Genomic DNA, 18,076 nt, shown 5'->3' with positions numbered 1-18,076 from the left:
TAAGTTACTCAAATAGAGGACACTTTCTATTTTTATGCTCTTTTGTGTTCATTGAACCTTTTTGTTGTTTTTTATTACCTTTAAAATAATTTGAGGGACTTCCCTGGTGGTGCAATGGATAAGACTTCACGCTCCCTATGCAGGGGTCCCGGGTTCGATCCCTGGTCAGGGAAGTAGATCCCGCATGCATGCTGCAGCTAAGAGTTCGCATGCCACAACTAAGGAGCCCGCTTGCTGTGACTAAGACCCGGTGCAACCAAATAACTAAATATTAAAAAAAATAAATTTGAGAGGTTGAGATTAATGGACTAATCAATGTTATTAAGTCATTATACTTCTCACCCTGGCACTAACTGTAATGTATGTTTATATTACTGGATAGAAATTCTTTTGAGATATTTGCTTAAAATGACAGCTGATATTTCAGCCCTTGATGCCAGAAGAATTTTTTTGGTACTGTTGGATTCTTTATCCACATCCTTCCCGTAACTTTAATAATGAAAGTTTTAAAATGTATTCCAGTTTTTATAAGATCAAATGCACTTAAAAATAAAACCAAAGCCACGTTTTTATTTTTAAAGGAAATAATATTACCCAAAATGGAAGAAATAATTTGGATTGGAAATTGGAAGATGTGCTGTAGAAGTGTTATTTTTTAATACAAATTTGATATTCTAATTTTATTATTTCTGGATTTTGATATCATCATCCATAGCCCAAGTTAATAAAAGGGTTTACAAAAATGTTTATTTTCTTCTAACATAAAGTTATTAATTAGTGCAATCAGTATTTATTAAGAGTTCTGTAGGAATTATGGTAACTTTTGGTTTTTGCTGCATTTAATTATTTAAGAATATGCATTCATATTATGTAATAATCCATGTAATTATCCTTATTTAGAAATGTTTAATCTGCTTTTTTGTCTCCTCAGATTTTGTCAAATTTTAAGAACAAATGCACCGTATAGCTCATGGAAGAAAAAACACAAATCAAGACTTTTTTGGGTTCCAAGTTGCCAAAGTATGGAACAAAACCTGTAAGAAGTACACTGCAGCCAATTCCAAATGGAAAACCTGTTAATTTATTGGGAACGTCCAAGAGTAGCAATGCCAAAAGTTACATCAAAAATAATGGCTCTGATTGTTCATTGTCCCATTCATTTAATTGGAGAACGGCAAATAAATACCAATTTAGTGCACAAAGTCCTGAAGAGCCTAACGGTACTCAGAGTTCACATGATAAAGAAATTGATCCTGAAAAACATGCACCTGCTCAAGGAATGTTTGATAAAAATGGGATGAAGGGAGGTTTGAAAAGTATTTCTTTACTCACATCAAAGTTAGCAAAGCCATCTACTATGTTTGTGTCATCTGCAGAAGAGTTAAACCAAAAGTCTTTGTCTGGACCGTCTAATTTGGGTAAATTCACCAAAGGCACATTATTAGGAAGGACTTCATATGCTTCAGTCAGTGCTCCAAAATCGCAGTTGAATGGATTTTATGGAAACCGATCAGCTGGTAGCATACAAAGGCCTAGAGCAAACTCCTGTGCCACCAGAAGCAGTTCTGGAGAAAGCTTAGCACAATCCCTAGATAATATTAAATCTCTTGCTTGTGAAAAAATGGTTAGGTCACAGAGTTTTTCACATTCCATTCAGAATTCATTCCTTCCACCTTCATCTATAACCAGATCACATTCCTTCAATAGAGCTGCAGATCTTACAAAGCCTTATCAGAATCAACAGCTACCCATTAGAGTGCCTCTGAGGTCAAGTATGCTAACAAGAAATTCTCGGCAGTCAGAAGTACTCAATGGGAATGAACATTTAGGGTATGGATTTAATAGGCCTTATGCTGCTGGTGGAAAGAAGTTGGCTTTACCAAATGGCCCGGGTGTAACTTCCACATTGGGTTATAGGATGGTTCATCCCTCTCTACTGAAATCTGGCCGACCTCCATTTTCTGGGACTATCACAGTTGATGGTAATAAAAATTCACTGGCTGACACATGTATAGAGGAAGATGCTGTACTTGTGGCTAAGGACAGAGCTAAGGATAAGGACCAAGAACTAATTGAAAATGATAGTTATAGAACAGAAAATGACCAGACCATGAAGCATGATGCTAAAATTAGATACCTGAGTGATGATGTGGATGACATTTCATTGTCTTCTCTGTCATCTTCTGATAAGAATGATTTAAGTGAAGACTTCAGTGATGATTTTATAGATATAGAAGATTCCAACAGAACTAGAGTAACTCCAGAGGAAATTTCTCTCAAAGAAGAAAAGTGTGAAAATGTACCACCGAAGGATATATTTGATTCCCCCAAGGAAAATGAAAAATCCTTCAGTAAAACTGATGAGTGGATAGATATAAGTGTCTCTGGTAAATATTAATGTCCTTAATTTTTTTTGCTTTCTCCTAGATAATAGAACTGAATTTACACTTAAGATTATCTTCTGATTAATTCCAGGATACTAACAATTTCATGGAAGGATGGATCTAGACAAAATTGGAATGGGGCAACATTTACTTTCCTTGTGACTTTTGTCCCTTGTTCTATTTTTCATGCTAAAACAACATCCATAAAAACATTCATTCCCTTATGGTATTTTACCTTTGCTCTTCTTTGTCACACACAGGCTTATTCCTGCTTGCTTCAAAATTATTTTTTTTCCCTGCTTCCTCCAATCAGTGGCAGCCTGTTTTAAACCATCTCTTCCTTTAGGGTAGTAGATCACTACTATTTGTTAAGAGTAAAGCTGTACCAAAGGGTAAATGGACTAATATAGGTTATGTCCAATCTAATGAATTTTTTTATCCTAGGCAATTTTCATTTTTTTAAAGGAAGACTTAGATTTCTTGCTTAGTAGACTTAATAGTTAAACTTTCAGAGGAGCTTTATTTTTTTAATTGAGGAGAGTGAGATAGCACCTGTTAAACATTTCTTCTTATACTTGGTAATCCTGGTGCTAAATACTGGAGAAAATACATCTCTGTGCCCATCTGGCCTGAAAAAGGAACAAACTGAGGGTTTGGGTATAGGCATGTAGTCTGGTTGAGGGACTAGGCCATCCCTGGAGATGTGCATAAACCCTTGACTGTCTGAGGGTCTTCTAGTTAGGAGTGACTGCTGGAGCAAGTTATTTCCTTATAAGGAGTCAACTGCAAGGTTAAATGATATACACAGAGTAAAGAGTTTCCTGGGCAGTGCTTAAAAATAAATATCTTAGGAAATATTCAAAGACTATGAGGCTTTATGTACATGTCTAGAAATATTGCAGAAGTGAAAGATGGCTCAATGAATTTTCTTTATTGGGAAATATTTCAGTAGGTTATTTTTAAGATTTTGCATCTTGATTTTTTTATTGTTTAGATTTAGAAGATGCTAGTTATGAGTACTTTTTTGCCAACTTTTTTGCTATATCAAATTATTAAAGCTTATATTTTTTGAACCTGAGAATTATATTTTTGTGAATTAATAACTTTTTTTTCCCTCTCTTTTAAAAAATCAGTTGAAGACAGGAGTGAATGTTCAAAACATGCTTCTGGAAACAACTTGATTTCACCAGATACAGATTACAGAGCTGGTTCTTCATTTGAACTCTCTCCATCTGATAGCTCTGATGGAACGTACATGTGGGATGAAGAGGGCTTGGAGCCCATTGGAAATGTCCACCCAGTTGGGAGCTATGAGTCCTCTGAGATGAACAGCATAGTATGTATGGATTTATATACCATTTTGGAACATTTTGTTTACTTTGCTATAGAGAGACTTGGGATATTGATTGGATTTTTTAAGTTTATGAACTAACTCTCCTAGTTTGAGAAATGGGAATTCATATCTCTTAAGGGCCTACAAAACATCTGGTCTTAATACATAAGCATATATTTGTATCATATAGCACGAGTTAAATATGTTCTCATACACGCATATTCATAATATAGTTGACCCTTGAATAACATGGGTTCGAACTACGAGGGTCCACTTATACGTGAATCTTTTTCAATAGTAAAAATACTACAATACTACACAGTCTGTGGTTGGTTGAATTTGCGGATGCAGAAATGCGGGTATGGAGGAACAGCGTATATATAGAGTGCCGATTGTAAGTTAAACGTGGATTTTCGACTGTGCGGAGGGTCAGCACCTCTAACCCCATGTTGTTCAAAGGTCAGCTGTATGTAAATAAATACACACACATATATTCATATGGACACACTGTACTGTTCAGGTTAAGCTAGGCTAGTGGTTCTCAGTAGGGGAGGGGAAGGCAATGTCTGGAGACATTTTTGGTTGTTACATTGAGGGATGCTGCTGGCAACTAATGGGTAGACACTGGGATGCTGCTTAACATCCTGTAATGCACAGGATAGCACCCACAACAACGATGTATCCAGCCCAAGATGTAAATAGTGCTGCTGATGAGAAATCCTGGGCTAAGCTGTTCTGAGGTAACATTCTCAGTGCCAACTCTCAGTGACTTAACACAATAAAAGTTTATTTTTTACTCTTAAAATGTCTATTGTAGGTCTAGACAACTCTCTAGGGCAACTGTCTTCAGTGTTCTAAGCTGCTTTGATCTTGGGGCTTCACCATGGCCTTTTGAGACCCTTTGTCACTCTGGTAACAAGGATCTCACACATGCCGATACTGCCAGAGGGTCTCACACATGCAGTTACTGCTGTGGCCTGCAGATGGCATGTGGCACTTTTACTCACAACATACTGACCGGTACTAATCTTATGTACTGAGTGGGCAGGAAGTGTAATTTTCTTGTGTGCCTGGTAGGCAAGGGCACCAGATATGGATGAGCACTAGAGGACCTACCATATATTTATACATGCATATTTTAAGAAAAATTGCAAGTAATATGGATTATATGCCATGTGAGTAAAGTATAGTTGGTGTAATTAAAGTTATTCCCTGTAGTTACTGAGTATATAAAATCAGTTTTCCAGTAGTTGTATGGGAAAATTGGTAGTCTTTGTGGATATATTAAATTCCAGGTAGACTTCAGGTGATGTAATTTTCACAGGTTTATTCATATAAACCTGTGACTTGGAAAAAAGTAAACGTTGTTACCAGAGGCTTGTTAAATTGCACAGACATGGAGAGGACATGTACTTAATTTAGAGGCAGCATCTCTTATTTCGTTAGATAAAGGAAGTTCAGAAAAGATTACAGTTTAGGGCCTTATGTGCTTGCTCTCTTACTAGGACTTTTAAAGCGAATATGATTGAAGTTGAAATGACCATTGTGTCCAGTAGATGGCAGCAGTCAGCCACCTAGTACCTGACATTTTTCAGACAGTTCACTGTTCTTGTAACATAAATGATGAAATAGCCTCTGGAAGAGTTCAGTACACATCTGAATTGACCATTAGTCTCTAAGATCCATGAATTTCCTCCTTGATCATTTGGCTTGTGTATATGGGATGGGAGACTACAAAAGTGTTCATTCTGTGCTTTGGAACAGAATGGTGTCTGTGTGTTCTCTTCGGATCTAAGAGGAAGGTAGTCTGAGAAAGGATGGAGAATTGATGGTAAAATTTGAAAAGAGTGTTTAAGATCTACTGTGATAGTGGATTTACCATTTATGCTCTAAAATTCTATCAACTGTTTGCTTTTTCTATTTTAAATTAATTGTGTTACATGTGTACCTGTTTAGAATTGTTTCCTTGGTGAATTGGACTTCCAGTCATTGTTTAGTGATCCTCTCTAACCCTCATATGCTTTTTGTCTTAAGGCCTCTTTTTTTTCAGAATTAGTATATTTTACCAGTTTTATTTATATATTTTCTATCCTTTCACTATCAGCTCTTTTGATATATAACAAATAGGTTATTATTTTTTAAAAAATACAATCTGTCTTTTGCTTTTAACTGGTGAGTTTGGTCCTTTATGTTTGCATTTATTGATATACTTGGAATTAACTCTGTTATCTTATATTTTTATTTAAATTATCTCACTTTTTCTGTTTCTTCTTTCTCCTTTTTCTAAAATAGTATATCTAACTTACCCAAAAAGAACTTTAGTCTGTTCTCATTTTCCTTTGTCTCTCCATTGCCTCCTTTGTCTCACCAAAGACATTTCCTAATCTTGTGTCCTTCCCCACAAGCACCACTATGGTTGTTCTTTACAACAGTGCTCATTCCGGTCCAGGTTGAGGTTAGGAGCCTTCACTAGAATGTGAGTCAGCTGTGTCCACAACTAACAGTTTAGTTCAAATCCATTGTTTAGTTTAGCTGATTTTCTCTTTGAAGAAAGCAGTGTGTTGATGCAGTCTGGTGCAAGCTCCTTATCTTGTCCTAGGTCCTAACAGTTTGTAGACGGACTACTTTGCATAGCACTTGTCTAGAATCTAGGCTATTTTTTTTTTTTTTTTTTGCTTAAATATTGACAGTGGTTTGTTGAGGTATAATTTAAATACAATAAAATGTACAAGTCTTTTGCATATAGCATAGGGAATTTTGAAAATGTGCGTACTTGTTTAACAATCATCCGCATTTATGACATAGAATATTTCCTGCACACCAGAATATTTCTTGTGCTCTTCAGTCATTCTGTTACCCCACCCCAGGAGCAACCACTGTTCTGATTTCTATCGCTGTAGCTTAGTTTTACCTTTTCCTGAATTCAATATGAGTAAAATTATAGACATATGTTGTTTATATCTGGCTTCTTCCAATAAATGTTATATGCATATTTGTTAGTTGTTGTTTGCTCATTCTTCTTGTTACATAATAATCCATTGTGTGAATATAGTGTAATTTATTTTATTCTGCTGTTGATTGACATTTAGATTGTATCTGGTTTTGGGCTACTGCTTCTGCTGTGAAGATTTTGCAGCATGTTTTTTGGTGAACATTTATGCATTTCTGTTCACAAAATATGCAGGAGAGGAATCGCTGGATTATAGGGTATACTTATGTCTATAGCTTTAGATGCTTTCAGTTTTCCTAAGTGGTTGTATCAGTTTAAACTCTCACTAGTAGTAAATAAGCATTCCAGAAATTCCACTTTCTAGTTTATACTTTATGTTGTCTGTTTTTTTTGCATTTTTGCTATTCTGGTGGGGGTATAATAGTATTGCATTGAGATTTTTGTCCTGTGGTTTGTGGTAACTACTTGTTTGCCATTAGTATATACTCTTCTGTGAAGTGCCTTCTGTTGGGGTCTATGTATTTTTTCTTAATTGGTTTGTAAAAATCGTTTATATATTTTGGATATAAATTTTATATATATACACACACATATACACATATGTGTATACATTTTTATATATATGGATTGCTTTAAAAACCTTTTAATAGTGTCTTTTGATGAATAGAATTTAACAATTTAACATTTTTCCTTTATTATTAGCACTTTTTGCACTGTGAGAATTTTTTGTCTACTCTAAAGTTATGAAGGTATATTCCAATGTTTATTTTTAAAAGCTTTGTTTTTTAACCTTTCCTATTAAGGTCTACAAGCCATCTCGGAATTATTTTTGTGCATGATATGAGGTAGAGGTCAAGATTAATTTTTTTTCTTTTTTTGGAAAAGTCATATTTTTCCTACTCTACTGCAGGGTTTTCTTTGTCGTAAGTCAGTAACTGTATCTATGTATTTCTTGCCTCTCTTTTAGTTCATTGGTCTCTTTGTTTATCCTTGTGTCAGTGCTACACTGCTTTAATTGTTGTAGCTTTAAAATAAGTATTGACGTCTGGTAGTGTAAGTCTTCTAGTTTTGTTCTTTTCCAAGGTTTCCCTAGTTGGCTTTTTGTAATCTATTTAAATGTTAGAATGAGTTTGTCAGTTTCTGCAAAGAACCTATAGGGATTTTGAATGGGATTGCATTGAATTTATAGATCAGTCTGGGGAGAAATAACGTATTTACTATAGTGAGTCTTCTACTTTATGGGTGTGGTCTGTTCCTCCATTTATTTGGGACTTTAAGAAATATTTATTGCTAATATTTTGTACTTTTCTGTAAAATTTTATACATATTTGCATTATTTTTAGATATTTGATTTGGTTGCTATAAATGGTACCACTTTAAAAATTTTATTTCCTGAGTTTTTTATATATAAAAATACTTGATTTTTATATTTTGACCTGTTTTTTCAGTGACCTTGGTAAATCCACTTACTAGTTTTGATAATTTGCCTGTGAATGTTTTTGGAGTTTCTACATATACTATACAATGATACCATTTGCAAAGGCTCAACATCCCTCCTAAATCCCCCTCCCACCCCACCCTTTATTGCACTGGTTAGAACCTCCAACATAATGTTGAATTGAAATGCTGATAGAATTTTAGGAAAATTTTAATAGCTCACCATTAACATTTGTGTGTATGCATATGTGTGTGGGGGGGGGGATTGTAGATATTTTTCATCAGATTAAAGAAGTTCCCTTTTACTTTATTTGCTGGATTTTTGTTGTGAGTCAATGTTAATTTTTTTATCAAACACTTTCTCTACATCTATTGAAATGATTAAATTATTATTGTTATTTCTGTTAGTGTGGTAGATTGCATTTCTTTTTTTTTTGGGCCGTGCTGTGCTACTTGCAGGATCTTAGTTCCCCGACCGGGGACTGAACCCGTGCCCCCTGCAGTGGAAGTGTGGAGTCCTAACCACTGGACTGCCAGGGAATTCCCTAGATTGTATTTATTGATTTTCAAATATTAAACCACCTTTCCATCCCTGGAATAGATTTACTTGGCACTTGAGTGTGATGTACTATCCTCTTATAATAAATGTTGTTAACTTGATTTCCTAATATTGAATATGTATTTATGTTCATTTTTTTTTGCATTTATGTTCATGAGCAAGATCGCTTTGTAATTTTCCTCTTTTTTTGCGGGGGAGGGGGTATTCTTGTGGTGTTCTGGTATCAGGGTTATGTTGGCTTTATAAATGGGTTGAAAAGTGTTACTTTTTTTTTTTTTCCTTTGAAGAGTTTATGTACAATTCATGTGGCTTCTTCCTTAAATGTTTAAAAGAATTCACCAATGAAACCTTTTGGACCTGGAGTTTTCTTTGTGAAAAGAACTTTAAGAACAGATTTAATTTTTAAAATAGATGTTGGCCCATTAAGGTTTATATATATATTTCTTCTTGTGTTGGTTTTGAGAACTTGTCCATTTCATCTAAGATGTCATTTGTTGGTGAAGGTTGTTCAGGATTATCTTATTTTTTTTTAAACATCCTTATGGTCTTGTAGTGATGTTCACTTTTTCATTCCTGATTCCTGATTCCTGCTAATTCATTCATTAGCACCCTAGTAGCAAATATAAAAATGAGTTTCTTCTAATGTGTCTTACTTTAAAACAATGATTTCTAAACCATGTTGTATAGGCCATCTTTTTTTTTTAACCTTTAATGCATTTATGTATCTGTGGATAATACATGATATCGTTTTGTATGTCTGTTTTACAACTTATATAAGTGATACATGATGTTCTGTGATTTTTTTCTTTTTACTCAGTTTTATGTCTTTGCGGTACATGTGTATTTATATTATAGGTCTATTTCATTTATTTTTACTACTGTATAATATCATTTAACTATACCATTTTTTTTGCTCTCTGTTGCTCTGCTAATGGACAGTCAAGTTATTCCTCACTAGTAATATCAAGACAGTGCAGCAGTGAACATTCTTACTCATGTTTCTTTGATCATATACGTCAGGATTTCTCTAGGATATAAACCTAGGGATAGCATTACTGAATCAGAGGATCTATGGATATTCAGCTTTACCAGATGCTGCCAAATATCTTCCTAAAATGGTTCTACTAATTTATACTTTGCAGCAGTGAATGGAAATTTCTCTTGCTCCTTATCTTAGCCCACTTGCTATTATCTGACTTTAAAATTTTAGCCAGTCTGTTGAGTGTGAAATGATACTCATTTTAATTTGCATCTACATCACTATTAATTTTATAATTTTCTCATATATTTACTGGTTGTTTGGTTTCCTTTTCTGTGTATTACTTATTTACTGATTTTTCTACTGAGTTGTTTGTCTTTTTCTTCTTGATAAGAAAAAGTTTCTTGTGTGGTCTGAATTTAATTCTTGTTAAATGTGTCACAAATATCTTCTCTCAGCCATTGGCTTCTAACTTTTTTTTTAAATTAATTAATTTATTTATTATTTATTTTTGGCTGTGTTGGGTCTCGTTTCTGTGCGAGGGCTTTCTCTAGTTGCGGCACGCGGGGGCCACTCTTCATCGCGGTGCGCGGACCTCTCACTATCGCGGCCTCTCTTGTTGCGGAGCACAGGCTCCAGACGCACAGGCTCAGTAGTTGTGGCTCACGGGCCCAGTTGCTCTGCGGCATGTGGGATCTTCCCAGACCAGGGCTCGAACCCGTGTCCCCTGCATTGGCAGGCAGATTCTCAACCACTGCGCCACCAGGGAAGCCCCTTCTAACTTTTTTTGTTGCCTTTACCATGTATAGTTTTACATTTTCATGTAATTAAATTTAGTAATGTTTTTCTTTATGGTTTTTACTGTGTGTGTGTGTGTGTGTGTGTATGTGTGTGTGTGTGTGTGTGTGTGTATGATAAAGACAAAAGCCAGGGCTCTGAGACAAGCTAGATTAAAAATCCCATCCATCACTGTCATGTACTAGTTGTATATCTTTGGATTCTGTTCCTTTTTTTTTTTTTTTTTTTTTAATAAAATGGAGATAATAACAGTACATATCTCCAGGGCTGATATTAGGAAGTACATGCCTGAATGTTTTAACAGCCATGTGATAATGGTTGTTGAGTATTTTGAGTATCATCTCGGACTACCCCCTGGAATTGCAGTGAACCTTAAGTAAGGCCATACATATAAAATCCTTAATGCCAGGGAAATAGCAAGAGCTCAACAAATGTTAGCTATTTATTATTTTTCTGTTGTCTTCATTTGTTTACATTTAAGACTTTAATCCATCTGAAGTTGGTATGAGGCATAATAATTTACCCTCAGTAATATTCTTTCATAATATACTTGCTGTGCAAAAAAGACTTAACATAGCAGGCCTGAGATTGCCTATCCTTAGCTGGCCCTTTGCTGGTAAACAGTTCCCTTACTGTGATACGAAACTTTCCCTAAGTGATAAAGAGTGGTTCACTGTGCCTCAACTGTGCATGTGGTTTATTCTGTGTACCTGCTTTCCTTCTGGGGTTCTGGAGTTTTGGTATGTCCTAGGCAGAGGGTGCCCATGTCACCAGCCCTCAATAAAAACAACCGAATTTCTTAGGAACGTCTGTAATAGACAACACTTTTCACGTGTTGTTACAACTTGTTGCTGGAGGAATTAAGCATACGCTGCGATTCCACTGGGAGAGGACTCTTGGAAGCTTATACTTCGTTTCTTCAACTTCGTCCCATGTGCCTTCGTTTCTTCAACTTCGTCCCATGTGCCTTTTCCTTTTTTTATTTTGTTTCGTGTCTTTGTGCTGGAACAAATCTTAGCTGTGAATATCTATGACTGCTGAGTCCTATGAGTCCTTCTTGTGAACCATCTAACCTGGGAGTGGTCTTGAGGACTCTGACATAGGTACTGATTAGAAGTTATCTTTGTTCGCTGCAGTAAGTATATTTTTAATTTATCATCTTTTATATTTTTATAATAATCCTTTGAAGTAGCTATGGACCAGTTACTAACTCTTGCTTCAGATTTGGATGAGTTTAGATGCGTTGAGTGAACTGATATTGATAGGTTGGAAACTAGCTTGCTGACTGTTGTACTCTCAGTCCTGTATTCTTGTTTTTCAGCCTTATATCTACTCAGGATAACTGAGCATTTTAAAACTCAGGAAACTTTTAGTCGACATTTAACTTTTTTGAACATGAAATACAGCATTTTTTTTTGTTAGTAAATATTGTCCGAATCATATTGTATGTGAACAATTAGAGGCAAAAACATTTTCCACCGTTGTACACCGAATCACAACCCTCTTTGCTGTGGTGCTGTGACCAATATAAGAGCTCTCATTGCAGAGGAATTGAATTACAATGTCACAATGACTGATTTCCTAACACTGATATATTTAGGGATTGATAATTTTAAATCATCACATAGAGTGCTTTTATTTTTGGAAGGATTTTTATGGAAGGCTAAAGAAGTGGTTGAACCAGATTTTCCCTGAAAGTGTCTAGCTTTATTTTTCTATTTTATCAGCCTTGACTTATGTTCACGTAGTAGGCAGGTTTAACCTTATCATTTAAATAGAACGTGTTTTACTTTGAAATGTAGATTCAAATTCTTGCTTGAATGCTTTTGACACATCAGTAAGTAGTTATGCCTCATGATGCTAACACATTTTATTACAAATTTTTTTACCTGTGTTTTACTAAGGGAACAGCTGGCTAGATTTGGGTTTCTACCTTCGTGACTGATGTTGCTAGACTTTATTGAGACTTAAATGTATGCTGAATATCATAATATTCTTAGCAGTAATTTACGTGGGAATAGGACTCTCATAGGTTTTTTTGCACTGAATTTTGGAATTTCCTGTGGTCTAGAAATGTAGCAGAGGAATACTAGAATATCAAATTTGGTTTTTATTTTTCATATTTAGTTTTATTTGGCTTTAATTTGTTTCCTGTTTCTTTGGGGTATATTTACAGGGACCAGCAAGCTACAGCCTTGAGGCTGCCCACCCATTTTTGTAAGTAAATTTACGTATATGTAAAGTTTAATTTACACGTAGTCTGTGGCTGCTTTCTGCTACTGTGGCAGTATTGAGTAGTTAACAACAGAGACTATTGCACACAAACCTAAATATTTACTATCTGGGCTTTGAGAAGACGTTTGCTGACCCCTACATTAGAACACTGCAGATAATTTTAAAGATTCAGAAATTAACTTTTTAAACCAAATAAAAATCTATGGAAAATTTTTAGGCATTTAGTTTTCTCTTTGTTGTCATTGCTACGCCGTTCTTCCTCTGACCCCCAGTGGAAGGTATCCATCAATCCATTTAACATATTTGAGTGACCATCATGTGCAGAGCACTGAGGATACAGTGATCAAGACAGCTGTAGGATCTGTTTTTGTACTTATATTCTATTAAGGCAAATGTAGTTGAAATATTTAGCTAACTCATTAATTATCTTCAATCGATAAGTGGAGAAAGTGCTACAAAGGAGAATTACAAAGTGTGAAAGTGTATTATTGGAAAACCTGGTCTGGTGTGAGTGTAAGGTAAGGCTTTTTCAGGAAATGATGTTTAGGCTTAGTTGGCCCAGGGATACAGTAGGTAAAAAGGGTATGTGTAATTGGAAGAATGTCAGGTGTTTTAGTAAATGGGATATGGAAATGCCTTGAAGTAGGAAGGGATCATGGAGTGTTTGCGGAAATATGAGAAGGCCAGTATGGCCTGAGCACTGACACAGAGGGGAGGAGTGGCAGGAGAGAGGAGGCTATTAGTATCGAGCTTTTATGGAGCACAAAGGGTTTGAATCTTTATCCTAAAAACTGAAGGGGAGCTGCTGGAGGATTTTAAGCTGGAAAGGGACATAATTTGATTCACATTTTAAAAACGCTCTGTATAAAGATTGAATTAAGGGGCTTCCCTGGTGGCGCAGTGGTTAAGAATCCGTCTGCCAATGCAGGGGACACGGGTTCGAGCCCTGGTCCGGGAAGGTCCCACATGCCACGGAGCACCTGGGCCCATGCGCCGCAGCTGCTGGGCCTGTGCTCTGGAGCCCGCAGACCGCAACTGCTGAGCCCACATGCCGCAACTGCTGAGGCCTGTGTGCCTGGAGCCCGTGCTCCACAACAGGAGAGGCCACTGCAATGGGAGGCCCGCGCACCGCAACAAAGAGTAGCCACAACTAGAGAGAGCCCACACACAGCCAAAAATATAAATAAATAAATAAATAGAAAAAAAAATTGAGTTAGAAGAGAGAGAGAAAGTATGCTGGAAGCTGTCACTCAAGTGAGGGGTGGTAGTGGCTTGGGCTAAAGTGACGGCAGAGTGAAGATGTAGTGGGGTCAGCAATCTTGAAAACGGGTTTAGACGGTACAGCTGATGAAATTCAGTTACTCATTGATGGTAGGGGAGAAAAGTGTCACCTCCTCCTGTTTAGAAGTTATGATTAGTACTGTTGCTCTCATTCATTCTGCCAGAATCATCCTAAATTGTCAGTTTGACTTGTTATTTTCCTGATGATTTTCCCATTCCTTATAATGTCAAATGTAAACCCTTGACTGGCTCTCCATGGTCTGTTCTCACTTTATACAGGTCTGTCTAGTTGCTTTTAATCTCCAGTTCCTACTACATGTCTTGAATATAGTTGATATTTCTCTCTCTCCTCACTCTTTTAGGTTTCTGGCACTAAATAAAGACTCAATATATACTTGTTGAAATGGGTGCCATGATGACATGCCATTTAATTCAAAATAAATGGAAACCCTTAAACTAAATATAATGTTTAATATTATTCAGTATTTTTCCATACACATTGTGACATAACCTATTTACAAAGTAAGTTTCTAAGGTACCACGTGTCATAATAGCAAGTTGCAAGTAACTAAAAATGTGACATAAGCATAGGTGTGATAGTGGAGGGACAGCTTACAGAAAGTTGAGACTGTCCTAATATAGGTAAATGAAAATCTCAAACTGACATTAATATTTTCAGTATGCTCTGATATAGAATACAGAACTTGAATGCATAGAAGGGATCTAATCCAACTCATTTAACTATTTTACAGATAAGGGGAAGGAATGAGATGAGGAAACTAAATTTTTCTTAATTTCCTTTTTTTTAGCTAGACTAGTGAATCTCCCATGTCCATTTAATTACTAGCATAGCTTCTTTTTTGGCCTGTTAATGTAACTTTTAGGTTTAAAAACAAAGTTTAAATTTATCACACATGGTTGTTGTGACCCTTTAAACATAATACTTCATTCTGTATTGTTTCTTGTAGATTAAATCTGTTTAATATGAAGTTCAATTCAGTAATTATTGAGCTTCTGGTACATCTCAGGCACACTGTTAAGTGCTGAAGTTACTGAATATGCATAAGGCTGTCTTTGTCCTTTATGAATTCAAAATCTAGTATGATAGGCAAATATAAATAGATAATCATAGTATAATTTTTAAGTGATATCATGCATGCTGTGTTAGCATGTGCATGATATACTAAGAGGAAGTGACATCTGAGTTGAGTTTTGAAAAATGGATACAAAGTTGACCAACTGGTCAAGGAAAAGGGAGGGTGAGCATTTTAGGCATAAAGAATAGCATGTACAGTGACCTGGAGAGATCACAAAATCGAGATGTATGAGAGGAATATCTGCACACTAATAGTATAAAGTGTGAAGTAGAGAGTAATTAGAGATGAAGCTGTGGAATTAATAAAGTGGAAAGGAAGAAAAATCTTGTATCTCAAATCAGAAAGACAGGTGATGTTTACAAATCAGATTTTAGAATAAGACAGATATAATTTAAATATTATATCAATATCTATATTTCAGATCTTTATACACACTTCCTGTCTATGTACTGGAACCATGAGTAGAGTATTTTTTTCTGAGCATTTTTTCTTTTTTCATAAAAATGGAATTATTGGACTGTCTAAACTCCTTCTGGGTCAAAGCCTGTGTTTCAGAGAAAAAGTTAGTGAATTTAAAAGTAGTTTGTCTTATGGTTACCAAGGGAGAAAAGGCGGGGGAGGGGTAAATTGGGAGATTGGGATTGACATATGTACACTACTATATGTAAAATAACTAATAAAAACCTACTGTATAGCACAGGGAACTCTAGTCGATACTCTGTAATAACCTATATGGGAAACGAATCTAAAAAAGAGTGGATATATGTATATGTATAACTGATTCACTTTGCTGTACAGCAGAAACTAACACAACATTATAAATCAACTATACTCCAATAAAAATGAATTAAAAAAAAGTAGTTTGTTAAAAAAAAAAAGAGTAATTAGTTCACTACCAAGTCCCTTTTACCTAGCATAGGACCTGGCATAGAGTAGATGCATAGTTAGTAATATTTATGAAGAAAATACTGAATTCTGTGAGTTGGATCAGATAGTTATTAAAACTAGTTATGGTTAATGAGGACACTGAGACTGAGAAGTTAAATGCCTTTTATGAATTTTAGGAGTTGTTGAAGTTGCTGTTCTAACCTAAATGATTAGTCACTTCAGAACTGTTAATTTGTACCCCCATAGGAAACACCTTTATCAATGAAAGTAAGGTGTTTATATAGAATTCCTTTGCCTTTAGTCTTGCAGACTCCGTTCATTTCCACAGTTACTTTGGACAGTGCTTTATTCCCCTCACCTCCTTCAGTGAGGTTGTTTCATAAACTTAAAAAAAAAAAAGCATGATTAAGATTTACTCTTTGTGCTATAAAGATCATTGAATTTTGACAAATGCTTAATGTCTTGTATCATAAAGAATAGTTTCACCATCCAGAAAATGTCCCCTATATTTTATGTTTATCCCTCCCTGCAGTGAACCCCTTGCAAACACTAATGTATAGACCATCTCTATAATTTTGTCTTTTTAAGAATGTCATATAATTGAAATCATACAGCACATAGCTTTTTCATATTGGTTTCTTTCATTTAGCAATATGAATTTAAGATACATCTGGGCCTTTCTGTGGCTTGCTACCTCATTTCTTTTTATTGATGAATAATATTGCATTGTACCACAGTTTGTTTATCCATTCAGCTATCAAAGGACATGTTGGTTGCTTCATTTTTGGCCATTATGAATAAAGCTGCTATAAATATTCACATGCAGATATTTATGTGGACATGTGTTTTCAACTCATTTGGGAAAATACCAAAGAGTGCAAATGCTCAATCACGTGGTGAGACTGTTTAGCCTTATGAGAAACTGCCAAACTGTTTTGCAAAGTAGCTGTACCATTTTGCATTTCCACTGGCAGTGAGTGAGAGTTCTAGGTCCTCTGTCCTCACCAGCAATTGGTATTGTCAGTGCTTTGTGGTTTAGGCATTCTAATAGGTGTATAGTGGTATCCTGTTATTGTTTTATATTTATAATTCCCTAATGACAAATGATGTTGAGTATCTTTTCATATGCTTGTCATCTGTATATCTTTAAGTGTCAGTTTGGATCTTTTGCCCATTTTAAAATTCATTTCTTACTGTTGAGTTTTAAGAGTTCTTTGTATATTTTGGATATGTCTTTTATCAGATGAGTGTTTTGCATGTGTTTCCCAGCCTGTGCCTTGTCTTTTCATTCTCTTAAAAGTGTCCTTCACACATATCCACTACCAAATGTAAAATAGATAGCTAGTGGGAAGCAGCCACATAGCACAGGGAGATCAGCTTGGTGCTTTGTGTCCACCTAGAGGGGTGAGATAGGGAGAGTGGGAGGGAGATGCAAGAGGGAGGAGATATGGGGATATATGTATATGTATAGCTGATTCACTTTGTTATAAAGCAGAAACTAACACACCATTGTAAAGCAATTATACTCCAATAAAGATGTTAAAAAAAAAAGTGTCCTTTACAGACCAAACATTTTAATAAATTCCAACTTAATTTTTTCTTTCACAGATCAAGGTCATGGAGTTTTTCTACTTTGTTTACTTCAAGAAGTTTTATAGTATTGTATTTTACATTTTGGTCTGTGATCCATATTGAGTTAATTTTTGTGTAACACCTATGTTTGAGTTAATTTTTTTGCATAAACTTTGTCTAAGAATTCCAGCACTATTTGTTGAGAAGACTATCTGCATTAAGTTGCTGTTGCTCTTTTGTCAGAATGAGTTGAGTGTATTTGTGTGGGTCTCCTTTTGAGCTCTCTGTTCTTTTTTGTTGATCTACATGTCTGTTCTTTTGCCAGTCACATTCTGTCTTGATTACTGTCTTGTTATGTCTTATAGTAAGTCTTGTGTTGTATAACGAAGAATTCAGCTGGCTTTTGTTCCTAGTTCCTGCGTGGGAGCCTCTACATCTTTGGAATTTCCCAAATGATAGGAGTGTTTTTGTTCACTGTGGGCCCTAATAGTTTATGCTAACAGGGCGACTCAGGGTCAGGGTAGGCCATGCAAGAAAAACCAAACATGTGATTCGAAGGTTGG

General features: G+C 35.6%; 1 protein-coding gene across 7 annotated transcripts in view; it reads left to right on the top strand.

Annotated features, from left to right (window-relative positions):
• Positions 1 to 18,076, top strand: part of CCSER2 (coiled-coil serine rich protein 2) — a 154,251-nt gene that overhangs the window by 34,912 nt on the left and 101,263 nt on the right. For 6 of the 7 annotated variants that reach the window (XR_005016766.1, XM_036828095.1, XM_036828100.1 and 3 more), the window contains 2 exons: positions 932 to 2,387; positions 3,518 to 3,720. Coding sequence is in view for 6 of the 7 variants with exons in the window: in XM_036828095.1 (XP_036683990.1) it covers positions 971 to 2,387; positions 3,518 to 3,720 (1,620 nt within the window). In the remaining variant the exon portion in view is untranslated. The remainder of the gene's footprint in view (positions 1 to 931; positions 2,388 to 3,517; positions 3,721 to 18,076) is intronic. The other variant, XM_036828101.1, reaches the window with a different exon arrangement.

This window comes from Balaenoptera musculus, chromosome 16 (assembly GCF_009873245.2).
Source record: "Balaenoptera musculus isolate JJ_BM4_2016_0621 chromosome 16, mBalMus1.pri.v3, whole genome shotgun sequence".
In the NCBI taxonomy this organism is placed as follows: Eukaryota; Metazoa; Chordata; class Mammalia; order Artiodactyla; family Balaenopteridae; genus Balaenoptera; species Balaenoptera musculus.
This window is presented reverse-complemented; position numbering and strand designations above follow the sequence as displayed.